The sequence below is a fragment of the Maniola jurtina genome, chromosome 8 (genome assembly GCF_905333055.1).
Source record: "Maniola jurtina chromosome 8, ilManJurt1.1, whole genome shotgun sequence".
Lineage (NCBI taxonomy): Eukaryota > Metazoa > Arthropoda > Insecta > Lepidoptera > Nymphalidae > Maniola > Maniola jurtina.
In genome coordinates, this window is record NC_060036.1 from 7,016,413 (window position 1) to 7,036,079 (window position 19,667).

The following is a 19,667-nucleotide window of genomic DNA, read 5'->3' on the forward strand; positions in this document are numbered from 1 at the left end:
AATTTGGTTCAGCCGTTTAAGAGTTATCAGCTCTTTTCTAGTTTTCTTGTAGAAAAGAAGGTTAGATAACAGTTAGGTTCATAATATTATGTCAATTGACAAATGTCAAGCTGTCAAGATGGACGTTGCCTGGATAAATAATTATTTATTTGAAAATGATGTTTTGGAAAACTCTGATACTTTGGATCGTAGGCGCGGAATAGTCCAAGAAAATCGGTTCAGCCGTTTGAAAGTTATCAGGTCTTTTCGGTCTTTTCTAGTTACTGTAACCTTCACTTGTCGGGGGTGTTATAAATTTTTAATTTACACTTGTTTCGATATAAGTTAGCCCTTGACTGCAATCTCACCTGGTGGTAAGTGATGATGCAGCCTAAAATAGAACCGGGCTAACCTGGAAGGGGTATGGCAGTCTTTACGAAGCCCATTTTATTAACCTTCGACCCAAAAAGAGGGGTGTTATAAGTTTGACGTGTGCATCTGTGTATCTATCTATCTGTCTGTGGCATCGTAGCTCCTAAACTAATGAACCGATTTTAATTGAGTTTTTTTTTTTGTTTGAAAGGTGGTTTGATCGAGAGTGTTGTTAGCTATCTAATAAGATCGGTTCAGTCATTTGAAAGTAATCAGCTCTTTTCTAGTTACTGCAACCTTCACTTGTCGAGGTGTTATAAATTTTTAATTTACACTTGTTTTTGATGACGCTCACAGAGGGTACGAATCACATTTTACTACTGCCTACCAACTATTTAAATTTAATTTGTACAACATGAACATAATGTCACCATATCCAGCTTAATTGGTATGGTTTGTTAATAAGCCCAATTGCGTTCTATGAGTGTTGTAGAGATATGGTATAATTAAAGCGAGCTTGATTAGTGTGGCATAGTTACACTAATTAGCTTTGCATCGCATATGCTTCAATAGTATTCATTATGATCAAACTGCGCATGTGCTATAGAGCCTAGGTGTGTTCCTCTCAAAGTGAGAAGGGTTCTGACCATAGCCATAGTTTTACGATGTACTATTTGTAAAACTGTGCCATAGTCTACCACGCTGGCCAAGTGCGGATTAGCAGACTTCACACACTTTTGTGAACTTATGGAGAACTCTGAGCCATGCAAGTTTCCTCACGATGTTTTTCTTTACCGTTAAAGGAAGGTATGTTTAAAATTACTTAAAACGCACATAACTCCGAAGAGTACGAAGATGCGTGCCGGGGAGCGAGCCCCTGACCTCCAATTAGGAGGCGGACGTCCTAACCACTAGGCTATCGCAGCTTTTTAACCCCCGACCCAAAAAGAGGGGTGTTACAAGTTTGACGTGTGTATCTGTGTATCGGTCTGTGGCATCGTAGCTCCTAAACTAATGAACCAATTTTAATTTAGTTTTTTTTTTGTTTGAAAGGTGGCTTGATCGAGAGTGTTCTTAGTTATAATTCAAGAAAATCAGTTCAGCCGTTTCAAAGTTATCAGCTCTTTTCTAGTTACTGTTACCTTCACTTGTCGGCGGTGTTATAAATTTTTAATTTACACTTGTTTAGTTATATAGTATAACTACGAAATACATGCACCATGATTGTTATTTATCATTAATATCATTTAATCACGGTATCAACACGTTTGTATACAGATGCTGCGTTAATTTACGGAAACCTTATTACAAAATTCCGACGTGTTGCCTAAAAGCTGTTACGAGGGATCTACGTGGAGCCTACTAATGAACGTGCTCAAAATTTATAACACCTTTCACCTTTCAACTACTCTTTGCTGAGTAAATTACAACCTCAAATGCGATTTCAGTGAATATCTGTAATTTTTAATGAACAAAGGATCATGAGTAGGAGGTGTACATTTTTATTGAAGTTTAAACTAACCTACCAACAGATTCATACTCCAATTTAATTCAAGTTTTTGCTTATAGTACATACTGGAGAATGCACGTGTTTTTCGGTTTTTTTTGAAATCCTGTAGGGACTCTTCGATTTTCCGAGATAAAAAGTAGCCTATGTCCTTCCCCGGGATGTACCCGAAGTCTGTACTAAATTTCATTAAAATCGGTTCAGCGGTTGGACCGTGAAAACGTAGCAGACAGACAGACAGATAGACACACTTTCGCAATTATAATATCAAGTATGGATGTACGCGACAGGTTGAGATGACGATCGGGGTATGAGGCGGGGAGATGCCCCGCACATCCACACGTCATCCGCATTATCCCGCACGTCACCCGCGCTATCCCGCACTGGATTAGCGTGGGGGGTGTGCGGGTGTGCGGAGCGTTCCCATCCTGATTGCCATCTCGGCCTGTCGCGTACTATAACTATCTAATACAACCCATCCATTAGACAGTATCTATAAGCCGATAAATAATATAAGCTTAGATATGCCATTATTAATCTTCGTTGCTTGTCTGATAAAAACGTAATAAAATCGATTTCGTTTCGCGAATCGAAATCCTTCTTATCTCTTATATGATTTAAAATCACTATACGGAGCAATTTAAAATTATATTATTTGAATGCTATGAACATAAATACTAAAAAATCTATTTCAGATAAAAAGGACCTCGAGTTATCCAATTCCCCAATAATGTTGAAACTGATGCCATACGAGTATAAAAGCTTTTGGGGTAGGTACCTACAATTTATTTCATACTATGGCGGTCAAGTCAAAATTGAGCGCGAACGATTTTCAACTAGCAGCAAGCAATTAATGCTTTCTCAATTTTGAAGATAATATACCAAAACACCATATATTACGCTCGATTTTGACTTGCCCGTTAATCTACGTGTTCTGTTACATAACATAATATAACGTACCCAAAAATATGCTTTCATATGTCATAGGTTCTAACACTGTTGGATAATTAGACCGGGATTTGCTTTCTCTTTTCTAATCCGAACCGCTAGGATATGGAACGCCCTTCCGGCATCAGTTTTCCCTTCCACATATAATATGGATACCTTCAAGTCAAGAGTGAATAGGCACCTTCTAGGCAAGCGCGCTCCATCTTAGGCTGCATCATCACTTGCTAGCAGGTCTGATTGCAGCCAAGCGCTAGTCTATATTATTAAAAAAAAAAGGATCTATAATAATGTACATTTTTGCCCATTGTCTTTTCATGGCCCGTAAGCGAAGATTTGCAGTTGTTGTCTTAAGGATTGCAACGTTCGCTTTGTTTGGTTTTTACCTTGTGGTGTTTGTTGTGTATTAGGAAGAAAAGGATAAGTGTTAGTCAATACGATCTTTGTACGTCGGAAATCTTAAAGTAGAAGTGTTTGCCCCATTTCGCCTTTTACCTTTTACCATCTCAAGATGTATTATGTAGTACTCTTTCCTAAGTCTTTTAAGTCTTTAGGCCCAAGTTGCTTATTAGTGCTGTAACTTGCATGGACCACCTACTTATCTAATTAGGTTATAAGCTCAAAACAGTATTTTTTTTTTTTAAAACAAACACAAATAAGTAGGTATATCTGACTGTTCCTGCATCACGCTGAAACGATTGAACGGATTTGAACAACACTTGCCATAAGTACTCATAGCTAACACTCCGGGTTTCATGCCGAAAAACTATAGGGTTTGATCGGGATGACGAATGATTTTTTTTTGTCTGTACCTAGTGTTTAACAGGTAACAAAAAAACAAATTTTTTGAAATAAATTATTTTATTTCTGACTTATTGTACCTATTTATTATGATAAATACTTACTTAATATAAAAATATCAAACAATAAAACTAAATAAAATGAGTCACAGACAGTCTTGAATCTAGTTCAATTACGCTGTAAAAAGTATTTGCATGACAGAGAATACTGCAATTGTAACAAATACGCCTGGTGCGTATATTGCCGAGGATCCTGACACGCTTCTTAGCCAACGCGTTTGGTTGGATATTCTGGTATAAATTTCAGGAAACGATGATCTAGAACAACCATCTGATTGGGAAAGTATACCAGTGAAAGTCCCCGCGCAGACTAATGGATTTCCATAATCGCCCTGTAAAAAAAGAGAGAATTTTAAGTTTAGTTTAATCTTACGTAACTACTTATTAATTACTTGCACTGGAATTCATAGTCGAGATAGGGAATTCTTTAGGGGACTTCTTTAGAGGGTTGCCAAACGTAGGGGAGAGTGTGCATGAAAGAGCCAGGCTTTGAAAGAGCCGATGTGATTTTCCATTACTTATCGATATTCTACCCAAGTTTAATTTTACTCCTTAAATGGCAACACTGGATAGCTGTTACCCACAAACATTTGACAGTTTTACGACAGCAAATGGCCTCACAGGACTGTTACGAAAATTCGGAAGCCAAAAAGTAAGTTTCTTTGTGTTTCTTTCATCTTTTTTTTAAAAAAGGGTATTGCATAAGTTGACAAAACTGATATACAGTATTGGCGTCTATATATTTGCCCTTGTTTTGCATAAATAATATCAGATCAGCGTTCTGGTATAGTGCCTTTTTTTTGAAGTTATATTTTTAAAAGCGTCGTGTTTTGAAAGAGCCAGTTATTTATGCTTTGAAAGAGCCGCCTCTTTCATGACACGAAAACTGGCTCATTCAATACATCGTTTAGTTTTAATTAACCCCCGACGAAAACAGAGGGGTGTTATAAGTTTGACGTGTGTGTCTGTGTGTCTGTCTCTGTGTGTGTGTGTGTGTGTGTCTATGGCCACGTAGATCCTAAACCAATGGACTAATTCTGATGGTTCTTTTTTTTGTTTGATAACTGATATGATAGAGATTGTTCTTAGCTATAATTTATTTATTTATTTATTTAATCTTTATTGCACAAAATACAAAAAAAAAACAAAAGGCGGACTTAATGCCTAATGGCATTCTCTACCAGTCATATTTATAGAGGTCGGGGGTGTCCAAAATTTTTAATTTTAGTTATTTCATTATTATATGATATATGTTTCAGAATAAAAAGATATGTCTTCGCAAGCGTCAACAGCTAAAAAACGGGTAAGGCCCACAACTGCTGCAATAGAAGAGGCTGTAAAAGAAGTGCTTGCTGGAAATCAGTCCATACATAGAACAGCGTTAGCGTTATCGTGTGGCCTCAAAGGGGTGATTAATTTCTTCTGCCAAAAATGTTTTTAATTTTAAATTGTTTTTATTTTTTAAGTTATAGAGTAAGAATACGAAAAAGGGCTCTATTTTATGTTTTTAGACAAATTTTTATTAATTATTTAATTTTTGACTAAGACAAAGTTCAAAAGTTTTAATTGTTGATTAAGACAATGTTTAATTATTACTGAGACTGTTTAAAAATTGTGATTTTCATAGAAATACTAAAGTAAGCTTAGTATTAATCTGATTTTAAATACTTAACATAATTTTAATTGATAAAAAACCGTTTAGTACCTCAAAAGTAGGTATCGGCTCTTTCATAACACATGGTGGCTCTTTCATTGACCTGCTGCTATGAAAGAGCCGATTTCCTTTTTTTTTTAAACTATTTATATAAGAGATTATCAGCGTTGTTATCCTCTTTATTTTTATTTTATAACATTACCAATTAAAGTGATTATAAGAAAACCTAGTTTCATTTGAAGATAATATAGTAAAAGTGTGTTTTTTTCTACACTATTCAAAACTGGCTCTTTCATCCACACTCTCCCCTACATGTCATCTGAATGGTCCCCTATAGAAGCCCCATCTTGACTATGAATTTAAGTGTTAGTTACGTACGAGTTTCTAGGCTCTTACACACTGCACCCGATCCGAATACAAGATAATTGAGATCTAGAAATGTCGGATCAAATCCGAATGTCGAATTTACTGTGTGCTCTGTGTGTGTATTAGCACGGTAATATTACCGTGGTATTAGTGCCGAACACTCGGTTATTAGGTATATCTCGGTCAGTCAGTCGGTGAGTCAGCCGGTGAGTCAGTCGGTAAGTCAGTTGGTGAGTCAGTCGGTAAGTCAGTTGGTGAGTCAGTCGATGAGTCACTCAGTCAGTCAGTCTAAAAATGTTTGACGTGCTCAGACTTGCAGGACTGAAAACACGAGTGATTGCGTGGGAGGGCGGGGCGGACACGCATCCTCTTTCTCCTTGCTCATCTTTACATGCGCGCTCTTTATCGTACGAAAGCCGATTCACGCGTAAAGAAGCGTGTAGTGTAAAAGCAGCTATTTCCGTTTAAAAAAGTCATACAAGCATTAACCTCAGCATAAAGATAATATTTATATGTAGTGAGTAGGTAAACGCTATTTTCTTGTGCACAATTTTATTTACAACTAGCTGATGCCCGCAGCTTCGCCCGCGTGGATTGGTCAGATCCCCTGCAGCAACAGGATTGAGGAGTTGGACTCCAAATTTTTTATGAAACAATGTCGCAAAGTTCCTCTATCGATTAAAAAAGAAATGACGCAAATCGGTTCAGAAATCTCGGAGATTTCGGTGTACATAGGTAGAAAAACACAACTCCCTTTTTGAAAGTCGGTTAAAAAAGTAGCCTATTTTACGCCCTGGTCAATCCTCTACTTGCCTGTGAAAGTCCCGTCAAAATCGGTTCAGCCGTTCCAAAGATTAGCCTTTTCAAACAGACAGACAGACAGACAGACAGACAGACAGACAGACAGACAAAAATTTTAAAAACGTGTGATTCAGTTATGGTATCGTTCAAATAACCATATGAGCTTAATATGAGGTAGTTATTTCGAAATTACAGACAGACACTCCAATTTTATTTATTAGTATAGATTCGATAAAGTTATCAGTAGCAAATATGACAAGATTAAAAGGAAACAGGTACAGATTATTATATTATTCAGATAGGTACCTAATAAAACAGATTCACGTTATATTATTTGCAAATAATAATAATTTTTGTAAATATTGCACTTAAATATATTGTATATTTTGGTAGATATATTACATAAATAATGAAAATGGTGCTCATCCGGGTAGAAAAATGTGTTAGGCTTGTGCCCACCTTAGATTAAGTAATTACCTACTATGCCTAGGTCACACAATAATTAAGACAAAATAATAAAAAAACGTCAACCTCAAGGAGTGAAACTTCTTCGAGCAATGCATCAACTTCTTGGCGTCTCATCTTTTTCATGTTTCACCGTTTCTTATTACTTAATACTTCTTAATAACTTACCAATTTTCACTAAACTTTCTACCCATGGTCCCATCACATCAAATGTGTGCGTTTTCATTATGGACACCCTTTTAGAATTATCGCTTCCGTATCGCGCCTAAAGAAGTTTCACTCCCTTAGTTAGAAAAAACTACGATTAAATAATTATTGACTAAACAAGTGTAAATTAAAAATTTATAACACCCCCGACAAGTGAACGTTACAGTAACTAGAAAAGAGCTGATAACTTTCAAACGGCTGAACCGATTTTCTTGGATTATAGCTAAGAACACTCTTGATCAAGCCACCTTTCAAACAAAAAAAACTAAATTAAAATCGGTTCATTAGTTTAGGCGCTACGGTGCCACAGACAGATACACAGATACACAGATACACAGACACACAGATACACAGATACACACGTCAAACTTATAACACCCCTCTTTTTGGGTCGGGGGTTAAAAAAGCAATACCATGTATATTCTCGCACTTACATTACAATTTGAAGATAAAAGATCCAACGAAACAGCGCACACCATAGATGGTAAAATATTCGTAGCACCAATCATACTATTGTATATGGACATACATAAATTCTGGTTATATATGTACTTGTGTACGTATCTCAGTTGCAAGCTAGCCTGAAAGACAATATTATTAATAGAAACAACTACCTACTACATACTTAAATAAAAAAATATGTATTAGGTATCCTAATTGCCTAAATAAATTAAAGATTTTAGATTTTCGTACTCATAAATTATTATCATTTTAGTAAAAAAACGGGCGAGGAAACTAGTCGGGCTGCACTGATTTATACAAACATGAGTTTCAGTCTTTTTTATAATAAACATACAATTTTTTTTATATTAATTTAGACCTAACTTTAATAGTGCTTATCATAAATAGCATTACAGCCATAGATAATCTGCCAACCGAATTTCTGCCATGGCGACCAACATCAAAGAGGCCAACTTCGCGGGTGATATTATAATGCGACAAGTGTGTATGCAAATACAGGTGCACTCTCTATTCCCTCACTCTCATAGCCCACTGAGACAGAAATCCGACACGACCGGAGAATGATCAGGCGCAGGACTTGATGGCTTTACGTGCACCGCCAACTTCCTAACTCCAGGCTAGTACTGATAATTTCTTGACAGAAAAATCCAATACCTATTTTTGGCTCGACCCGGGAATCATGCCCAGGACCTTGTCCGCGGTCGAACATGCTGACCACTAGACCAACAAGGCAGTTCCTAAATATGCCTATACTAATTATAAAACTAGAGTTACTTGTGAAGTCATGTCGTATCCACCCCACCCAGTAACCGTGCAAGTCGTGAAGTCCGGTGGGTTGTGGTTTGAACTTGGCAACGCCGCAGGAGTCACAACATTTTCAGCAAACGGTACAGGAAGCTGTAAATAAGTAAAATTTTAAATTAAACATTTTTATTTAACTTTCAATACAACATTAATTCATAACTGAGGAGTTGGATTTAAAAATTCAATGACAAAGTTATAAGCACTTTGGTACACAAAATATCTATTCACAAAAGAGCTCTTCATATCTCGGCAGTAGGTATCTGCAGCACCAGGTTAACGAGTTAATCTTATGGGAATGAAACTCATTTTGTTCATTTGAATCAGTTTCGTTGTCGTGAACCGGTAGAATGTTACTACATGAATTCAATGGCTCACGAGTCACACTCGTGTGATGTAATCTATTTTTCTAGAAGATGGTCCGCCAAAGTTGCGCTTTCCGGTGCTACATCGCTATTCCAGCACCATGCAGCAGGTACAGTTTAGTAGATATCCGTCACATATAAAATAAAAGGAAAAACTGACTGACTGATATATCAACGCACAGCTCAAGCTACTGGACTGATCGGGCTGAAATTTAGCAAGCAGATTTTTGAAGCAAAGGATTTTTGAAAATTCAATCCCTAAAGGGGTAAAACAGGAGTTAAAATTTTGTGTAGTCCACGCGGACGAAGTCGCGGGCATAAACTAGTGATATATAAATTGTTTAAGAGTTTATTTGTAGCGCACTCCAAACAAACTTAGTTTGATTCTCATTTGAATTATTAACCAATCAAACTTAATTAAATTTTGTAGACACGTTCTAAAAATAAAAAAAGTAATAAAAAACGTTTATATACAGGATGTAACCAAAACGCTAGCAAAAAAGCGTTATTATTATACTAACTTAACACAATCCAATGCCAATAACCATTTGCCTTATTTTGTAGTTTTATTGATTTAGTATTTTTGAAACCCGCATCGTATAGCGTGTGAAACTCGGGTTGACTTCGAGTGACCTATTTACGGGACGTTCGTTGATCTCTAGCGTCAGTCAGATGTTTTATTTGCAATATAATATTGTAAACTTTTGAAAATACAGGATTATTGTAATTTTTTTTCGTAGTTTTTTTTGGTACCTTATCAATAATCATCAGTACTATCCCCTGTCTTCGCTTTTGCTAGCGTTCTAATTTCAGTCTGGTTTGGTATTGTGTCTGTGATTTTCCAGATTTCTGTAAAAATGTGTAATTTTAAAGAAATACGGGCTCTGAGGTAATTTGAAACCAGACATTTTTTAGAAATCTGGCAAACCACAGATTTTATAGATTGGACAAGATATATTTTGTTTCTAGAACGAGTCTACGATATTTCATTGAGTTTGATAGGTTTATCCTGAGATGAGAACTACTCTGGCTTGGAAAACGCTGAGTAACGCGCTAGGGAAACTTCACTAAATACAAATAGTAAGGAATATGAATATATAGGTATACTTACAGCAAGAACAGCCACATCGTTGACGAAGGCTGGTGGTCCAGTATATTCTGGGTGGATAGTGATGTTTGATACACCCCTAACCCGATCAGAAGATGTATCGTTTGTGAGTAGAACAGCACCGGCGAATACTCTCATCTCGTTAGCACTTAGGAGCTGGAAGTTACTGCAACAAATTGACTTTTGAATATTTTATAAGTATCGTTTATAGTCTGTTAGTATCTGTATCTGTGTATGTATCTGGTCTGGTCTGGTGGGAAGCTTCTGCCGTGGCTAGAGACTACACTACTAGCCGTGCCGCCAAGCGATTTAGCGTTTTGGTACCATACTGTGTAGAAACAGAATATAAGGGATATCGGTTTATTAAAACCCCGTACCTCCTTTCAAGTTAGCCCGCTTTCATCTTAAACTGCATCATCACTTACCACCAGGTGAGATCGCAGTCAAAAATGTCAAACTTGTAATGGATAAAAGGAAAACGTGAAATCTTTCACAATCTATTTATTATTTTCTTTTTTAGTCCGAGGTTAGTGACTAATAAGTTTAGCAGCTTATCATTTACGTATACCTAAGTGATTAATTATTGATCCACTCACATATTTACTGATTAGTCACTTATTGATTGTTTAATCACGAAATTACTCATATAAGTTATTTTGGACGTACATCATCACTACATAGTATAAAACAAAGTCGCTTCCCTGTCTGTCTGTCCCTATATATGCTTAGATCTTTAAAACTACTTAACGGATTTTGATGCAATTTTTTTAATAGATAGAGTGATTCAAGAGGAAGGTTTATATGTATAATACATGCATCCTAAATCCGCGCGGGCGTAGCTGCGGGCATCAGCTAGTATTATTATATACCTTGAACAAAAGATTGTGTGATACCGTAAATATACACGGTAACTTTATAGTTATCTTGCAAAAGCACACAAGTTATGTGCCCAATATCTATTATCCACTAGTGATTAAAACATTTATAAAGTATATCTCAATTCTAAAAAAATATTAATTAATTTGGTTCACTAAGCGGAATTTACAATACAAAATTTGTAGCACGAAATTAATTTTATGACATTAATTTCTCACTTGTAAACGTCTAATTTCGTAATACATGCATTTTTTTTAAATATTTTTCATTTTAAACTTAGTTATCTCTTGTGGCCTCATATAAAACCTAGGATAAGATTATAATAATAATTTTGTGAACGCTGTTGATTACGATTAAATAAAAAAAAAAACGGGTTTTATTGTCATTTCATATAATTTCTAAGGAAGTTCATATTGTGTTTTAATACGTGTGAAGCTGGGGCGGGTCAACTAGTACTTATAGAACTTTATGCATGTTTGCAACAACCTGTGTGCAAAATGTTATTTCCTTAGAGAAATATCTCGGAAAAGTAATGTTTAGTGTCAGTCGTTGTTTGCGCGGACTGTTTACATTTATACCTTAGAAAATTTATTTTCACAGTAGTATATCATTTGCTTCGGTAAAGGTACTGAAACGTTAAATAGGTAATTTGTGTCAGCGTGTAAAAAATATTTGTAACTATTCTTTGTACTTACTAAACTACCTATTATTAAAAAATGTTTTTTCCTTAATATTATTTCGATAATGTTACATACAGAAGCAACAGTAACATTCACACATTAAAAATGCTTGTCTGTCTGTCTATCGGTTACTTTTTCAGGCCCAAAACGTTTCAAAAGTGTAAGACCTACTAACATTTCTTTCTTCTGTTATAGGCATGTATTGAAATGAAACAAAAACTAGTGTTAAAACTTAAAACATAATAGTATGTGATCAAGATCATGTTTTATTATATTATAGAAGATTTTATATGTTTAGATGCAGTTTCTAATAAAAATAATATTAATATAACTTCATAATATTATGAGTAACTAGCCTTATTTTGTCGTACCATTGTCGTATTGTGGTGGTGTGTGGTGTGTGGTGTGCGGTGTGGAATAGGTGTGTTACGTACCCTCCAGTATTATACTATATATAGCTCAATTACCACTGACTGACTGACTCATTGACATAATTGTTCTCCTAGAAAGAGACGGAAAATGATATAATGATGTAGGGGAGATGTGGTCGGATTCGGGAGTCCTCTGGGGAAAAATTATGACATTTCGGAAAAACAAGATGGCGGCCGACGTGATTTTTGCAGCTCCGTTGTTTTCCAACCGATTTTGTTTAAACTCGCAACTTTTTAGGAAAGTAGTAAACGGTTAATAGAAAATGTGAAAAAAAATGGAAAAACAAGATGGCGGCCGAGCTGGAGCGTTTTCAAAATTTTCATTTTTCGACCCCTAACCGCGGCGCCACAGATCCAAGACGGGGTAGTCGAGGATAATTATTTTTTCTGGTTTCGCCCACGATTATCCTGTATTTTGACAGAAAGGTAGTGGTTTTTAAAAATTCAAGATGGCGGCTGTCATGGCGGCCGTTTTGTTAGAGGTACGCAAAAACGCAATTTTAAAAGTTAAATATCTCAAAGTTGGCAACATCGGAGCGATTCGGCTTCTATGAAGCGGTTGTACGTATAGACTCGGGGTATAGATCGGTGGGAAAAAATTACCCCATTTTTAGGGAAATTTCAAGATTTTCGGGAAATTGTAAAAAATCGAAATACGCACTTTTAACAAAATCCGAGTATGAGCGATTACGTGTTTTGCTCGTACAAATGACATTTAGGTACTTTTGTCGCCAGAGACTGGCAACACTAGAATTTATCAAAGTAAAAGTGATTTTCGACATGGTCTTTTTTAGGGGCGATCGGTTCGCCTGGGTGCGAGCGAGATGAGAGATTGAAACGTCATCGGGAGCGGTATATCCTGTAGTTAATAGGAAAATTATGAAACCGTGTAAAATCTTTCTGTGAAACGAGTTGGCGGCCATTTTGTATTTTTTTTCATTTTTCGAAATTTTGATCACGTTTTTGAGGCAGTTGGCAACATTTTGGAACGTCAATATGTATGAATCGATTGTGTATCTCGGCTGGCAGTATAGAGATATGCAACCGGTGTTGCCAATTTTTGGGGAGATTTTCGAGATTTTCAACTAAGAAACTCCTGTAAAATTTTGTATGAAAAATTTTTTTTTCACTGATGGTGTCATATAGAAAACAAAAACTTAGTAAGCCAAAATTATGGAGAGAGCTGATGATTGAGGATATCGGAGACGGGTGAAGGGCCCGCTTAAGGTATTGAAGATAGGCGGGGGGTGCTCGAGCAAATGTCATTCATGACGTCATCCAATTGCCAAAAAGCTGAAAAAAAATTCAAAATGGCGAAGAAAAGATGGCCGCCATACAAATTTCGCCGGTGTCCAGCTCGGAGGGCATAAAACATGGAAGTGTGGTTTTTTGGCAAAAGAGAATCAGGATCTAAAGGTCTACTCGATGAATAGAAAAAAAATTCAAAATGGCGGAATTTATTTTTCCATACATTTTGTATGGCGATTATGAATGTCTCATTCTCCTAGAAAGAGACGGAAAACGATACATTGATGTACGGGAGATATGTTCGGATGCACGATATGAGTAGGGGAAAATTATGAAATTTCAGAAAAACAAGATGGCGACCGACGTGATTTTTGCAACTCTTTTGTTTTCCAACCGATTTCGTTGAAACTCGCAATCTTTGAAGAAAGTAGTAAATGATTAATAGAAAAAGTTGAAAATTTTGAAAAAACAAGATGGCCGCCGTACAAATTTCGTCAGTGTCTATCTCGGAGGCTATAAAAGATGGAAGAGTGGTTTCTTGGCAAAAGATGATCAGGGTCCGAAGGTCTACTCGGTGGAACAAACTCTGCATGCTCGCGGACCACTTTAGTGGTCCGCGCACCCACGCACCCTACCTTATTAATCTCAACTACCCCGTTTTTTACAAAAAATGATATGGATGTCGTTTTCAGAGTTTTCCACGGTGCTGATTTTGATAACGACATTTATTTTGAAATCCAAGATGGCGGACATGCAGTTTTTAAGAAAAAATTCATATGGGTGTCGTTTTGTGGGTTTTGTGGTGAATTGTGTATCTTAATAAATAAATTTGGTTAAATATAATAAAGTTAACATAACCACGTCACGCGAGCTGCTTTAGCAGCTCGCGCACCGAGCAAAACACTAGTTATACTATATATAGCTCAATTACCACTCACTCATTGACATAATTGTTCTCCTAGAAAGAGACGGAAAATGATATAATGATGTAGGGGAGATGTGGTCGGATTCGGGAGTCCTCTGGGGAAAAATTATGACATTTCGGAAAAACAAGATGGCGGCCGACGTGATTTTTGCAGCTCCGTTGTTTTCCAACCGATTTTTTTGAATTTTGCAAACTTTGAAGAAAGTAGTAAATGGTTAAAAGAAAATGTGGACAAAATTGGAAAAACAAAATGGCGGCCGAGCCGTAGCGTTATGAAAATTTTGGTTTTTCGACCCCGAACCGCGGCGCCACAGATCCGAAACGGGGTAATCGAGGATAATTATTTTTCTTGGTTTCTCCCACGATTATCCTGTATTTTGACAGAACGGGAGTGGTTTTTAAAAATTCAAGATGGCGGCTGTTATGGCGGCCGTTTTGTTCGAGGTACGAAAAAACGCAATTTTAAAAGTTAAATATCTCAAAGTTGGCAACATCGGAGCGATTCGGCTTCTATGAAGCAGTTGTACGTATAGGCTCGAGGTATAGATCGGTGGGAAAAAATTACCCCATTTTTAGGGAAATTTCAAGATTTTCGGGAAATTGTAAAAAATCGAAATACGCACTTTTAGCAAAATCCGAGTATGAGTGATTACGTGTTTTGCTCGTACAAATGACATTTGGGTATTTTTGTCACCGGAGACTGGCAACACTGGAATTTATCAAAGTAAAAGTGATTTTCGACACGGTCTTTTTCACGGTATCCCCTTTCGCGTGGGTGCGAGCGAGATGAGAGATTGAAACGTCATCGGGAGCGGTATATCCTGTAGTTAATAGGAAAATTATAAAACCGTGTAAAATTTTTCTGTGAAACGAGTTGGCGGCCATTTTGTATTTTTTTTAATTTTTCGAAATTTTGATCACGTTTTTGAGGCAGTTGGCAACATTTTGGAAAGTCAGTATGTATGAATCGATTGTCTATCTCGGCTGGCAGTATGGAGATATGCAACCGGTGTTGCCAGTTTTGGGGAGATTTTCAACTAAGAAACTCCTGTAAAATTTTGTATGAAAAATTTTTTTTTCACTGATGGTGTTATATAGAAAACAAAAACTTAGTAAGCCAAAATTATGGAGAAAGCTGATGATTGAGGATATCGGAGACGGGTGAAGGGTCCGCTTAAGGTATTGAAGATAGGTGGGGGGTGCTCGAGCAAATGTCATTCATGACGTCATCCAATTGCCAAAAAGCTGAAAAAAAATTCAAAATGGCGAAGAAAAGATGGCCGCCATACAAATTTCACCGGTGTCCAGCTCGGAGGGTATAAAAGATGGAAGTGTGGTTTCTTGGCAAAAGAGAATCAAGATCTCGATGAATAGAAAAAAAATTCAAAATGGCGGAATTTATTTTTCCATACATTTTGTATGGCGATTATGAATGTCTCATTCTCCTAGAAAGAGACAGAAAACGATACATTGATGTTTGGGAGATATGTTCGGATGCGCGATATGAGTAGGGGAAAATTATGAAATTTCAGAAAAACAAGATGGCGACCGACGTGATTTTTGCAACTCTTTTGTTTTCCAACCGATTTCGTTGAAACTCGCAATCTTTGAAGAATGTACTAAACGATTAATAGAAAAAGTGGAAAATTTTGGAAAAACAAAATGGCCGCCGTACAAATTTCGTCGGTGTCTATCTCGGAGGCTATAAAAGATGGAAGAGTGGTTTCTTGGCAAAAGATGATCAGAGTCCGAAGGTCTACTCGGTGGAACAAACGCTGCATGCTCGCGGACCACTTTAGTGGTCCGCGCACCCACGCACCCTACTAACTTATTATCCTAATTTACAAAAAATAATATGGATATCGTTTTCAGGGTTTCCAGGGTGCTGATTTGATAATGACATTTATTTTCAAATCCAAGATGGCGGACTTACATTTTCTACAAAAAATAGAAATGCCTGTCATTTTATGGGGTTTTTCGGGGTGATTTATCTTAATAAATCAATTTGGTTTTATATTATAAAAGTTAACCTTACCACGTCACGTGAGCTGCTTTAGCAGCTCGCGCACCGAGCAAAACACTAGTCTTTTATATACAGACAGCTGGCTGCAGTGACCACGTGGGAGCGTGTGAAAAGTGCACCGCCACACCGATGTCCTCTGTCTTCCGTTTGAGTTCCGTTACTCAACAATAATTGTATTGACACCTATACCAAAAAAGTCATAATTTTCTCAGCAAATAAAGGGAAGAAATACTCATGGTTCGCTCCGTTTAGACACCTCGCGGTATCCCATAATTTCCATACCCATAATACATAATATGTAGTTATATTGTATTCACTGCCATCTATTAACATTATTGTGAAATTGTGTTATGCTCATTAATTGAATATATAACCATTAAATGAAATAATTTTGTTTCTTTATAATATTTATCTAATTTTAGTATTTGTTGTTCAAATACAGGATATAACTGAAATGGTGCACATGTTTCAGTTTCTAATATGTAGCCATTTTTGACATAATAAAGCGTCGAATTCAATCTCCTTTGAAAGCCGTAGGGCTTTCATCAATTTTCATCAATTTTAATTCTCTAATAAATATAATCAAATTTAAATCGTATTTACTACGTACATTATTTTGACGACCTTCCTAGCTCAATGAGGTGAGCGTGTGATCTTATAAATCTTAAGGCTTAAGTTGCCTTCAAACTACGGAAATATAATATAATATATAAATATCGCTCACCCTACTTTGAAATGTCACTGTTCACACTGAGATGTAATATGATATTACACTGAGATGTAATATAATATTACATCTCAGTGTGAACAGTGACGTTTCAAAGTAGGTTGAGCGATATTTATTTATTATATTATATTTCCGTAGTTTGAAGGCAACTTTAGGCTCAATGTAGGAGTTTCTGACTAACCCTATGTTCGTCTTCGGGATGCAAAAGGTCGAAGGTGAAAAGACAGGTAAGGAAGGTACTTATGTTTTATGTACGTGGTAGTTATACGTGTACAATAAACATTTTATTACCGCGTATGGAAATTGGCCTTCATATGCAAGTTGTCCATTTACAAGTCTATTACTTGACACCTTCGCCATGTCCTCCAGATCTGCCCCATCTATAAATAAAGCTCATGGTCAGTTTTAAGAGGGCTCTCTCCGTCACTCGTTTCATACAATCGTAGTTCCAATTTCATTTGGATATTAAGCAACCAAAGTCCATGAAATTTTGCAGACATGTTCTAGAAACTAATATCTATGTCTGTGGTTTTCCAGATTTCTGTTAAAATATTCGGTTTCAAAGTTACGCGGTCTTAAAATTTTCATACAAATCTTTGAGCCCCTGTAATTTTAAAACTACATATTATTAGAAAAATCTAAAACACCACAGACACAGATATTAGTTTCTAGAATATGTCTGCAAAATTTCATATACTTTGGTTGCTTAATATTCAAATGAAATTGGAACTACGATTGTATGAAACGAGTGGAAACGAGTGACGGAGAGAGCCCTGTTAAGGTGCATCCACACATCAGTTATATGACGTTATTAAACATAGTGTACCACGACAACATTTTGAATGTTATCCTGCTGTTTTATAACTATATATAACTGCTGTGGGAGCACCTATATACATTACAATCGCACAAATCATTTAGACACATCAGCTTCCCATTTAAATTAGTCGCGCGTCAACACCATCCATATTATCAAAACTAACACAAATAATATTATTGAAATCCATAAAAAGCGAAAAATTGAGTCAGAACCATAGACTCTCTCTGCATTTAGGTTCTTACAGTACCTATTGTAATAATAACAAGGACCACCTAGAGACGGCTCGTTGTACTCTCTAAGGCATGGTGGAAAGAAACCGTGAAATTCAGATCTCCAAAGTTGGCCCCCCATCCAATTACCTGCTTGGGTGAACGTTGCTTAACATTCACAATCGATTGATATTCGTTGACGCGACTTCGTCTGCGTGTATTTTGGATATGAAGTAGCGTATATTTGTACCCGTACCCGTCAAATCAGTTAAGCGTATGGGCTGTTAAAAGAAAACACACTAGTAGACAGACTGTTTGTGTGTTAACTTTTCACGCCTCAATCGATGAATCAATCTGTACGGAAAGATCAGAAATAGTGTCGAAATAGTTTACATCCTAAAAACGGATATAGGATACTTTTTATGTTAGAAAATCAGAGTTCCGACGGGATTTTTAATGAACATAAATCCACACGAAGTTGTGAGCGTCCGCGTCAGCTATGTTTAATATATTTAATGAATTACCTCACTTTAAAAAGCAATTTTTAAATTGTTGGAAATGTACAGTAGGATCTGTTATTTTTAATTGAACACGTGAGAGTAACATTAATTCAGAATAAAAACTTGAGCTTTTATCTTAATTAATGACTTGCGAATACTTTTTTAATATGCCTGAGTACGTTTTCATCCATTAACAAAAGCAACCGCAATATATCAATGCTGGATCACTCATACTATTTAATTAAATACGAACTCCTAGCTTAATATAGGTAGGTTTGCTATAATATTTACAAGCCACCGCCCGCAGCTTGGCTCCAGTGGAAATTTCAAAAAATCTGGGCTTATTCGTTATCTACATTATAATGGAAAGGTCTGTGCAACATTTTAGATTACTAGGTCCAAAAGTTTGGGCTGTTCCTTGTTGAATTAGTCAGTGACTGAGTCAGAACTTGTATTTTTATATGTATTGATTGATTACTAATTGACCCGCCCTAGATTCTCACGGGTGGTTATATTTAAATTTTAAACTGGCCCTAACTTTCGTTTGAATTTTCGTTTTACTTACTTACATGTTATATTAAGTTTTTATTTATTGCACTTTTCTGTACCACGTTAAAATACTAAAAAATTTGAAAATTTATACACAATTTATATTATAGTAATATTATTAAATCGAAATAAATTGAAGCTTAGCGAATTTTTCTCTTTTATTGGGAAATTTTAATTAATTAATATAATTACCACCATTTTTGATCATCAAAAAATAATCTGAACGTAATCTAAGTGGCGAAAAGATGATATAAAGTCAGACAGACAGAATATACTTTTGCATTTATAATGTTAGTTAATGGGTAATATTATTTCTAAACTACTTTAAATGATGAAAACATGAGCTGAATAGTAAATATAAAAAAGAAACATACTGCATATTGCTAATCCAGCCAAAAGCAAAAATATGGTACTTCCAGTTTTCATGTTAATTTTTTTCGAATTTCACTAGTTAGTTCTTTTAGTAGGTACTTTACTCAATGGCTTATCCCTTCTATAAGGTTGGTTTTTATATTTCGCACTTAGTCATTTTGTAATCTTATCTTATCTTATGTATCATTTTTTGGTACTGATTTTCAAGGGTATATATAACATATTTATCAAACAGGTCATACTGTGTTATCGCAAAAAAACTGGTTATTATCGACATTAACTAGACAATCTTCAGATTACCGGGTTTAATATCAACGTGCGTTTTACATGTTGCAATATAAATAGCAACAGGCAAAATAGTTGTAAAAACTGGCAGAGATTCGGCGTCCTCATCGAAAAACCTATTTTGTTTTAA

General features: G+C 36.0%; 1 protein-coding gene across 1 annotated transcript; it reads right to left on the reverse strand.

Moving 5' to 3' along the window:
* Positions 1-3,711: 3,711 nt before the first annotated feature.
* Positions 3,712-19,311, reverse strand: LOC123867318 (serine protease 30-like). Its single transcript, XM_045909302.1, has 7 exons — positions 19,255-19,311; positions 17,094-17,182; positions 16,149-16,258; positions 9,896-10,058; positions 8,393-8,515; positions 7,591-7,737; positions 3,712-3,995 (listed from the first exon to the last, which is right to left on the reverse strand). The coding sequence occupies exons 1-7, from the start codon at positions 19,304-19,306 to the stop codon at positions 3,777-3,779; spliced, it is 903 nt and encodes a 300-aa protein (XP_045765258.1). The 5' UTR covers positions 19,307-19,311; the 3' UTR covers positions 3,712-3,776.
* Between the last annotated feature and the right edge of the window lie 356 nt (positions 19,312-19,667).

Coding starts and splice junctions, on each gene's coding strand:
- LOC123867318 (XM_045909302.1), bottom strand. CDS start 19,306: ATGAAAACTGGAAGTACCATATTTTTGCTTTTGGCTGGATTAGCAATA. Junction 8,516..9,895: donor ACGATGTGGCTGTTCTTGCT/GTAAGTATACCT, acceptor ACTTATTTACAG/CTTCCTGTACCGTTTGCTGA. Junction 3,996..7,590: donor TTTTATCTTCAAATTGTAAT/GTAAGTGCGAGA, acceptor CTTTTTTTACAG/GGCGATTATGGAAATCCATT.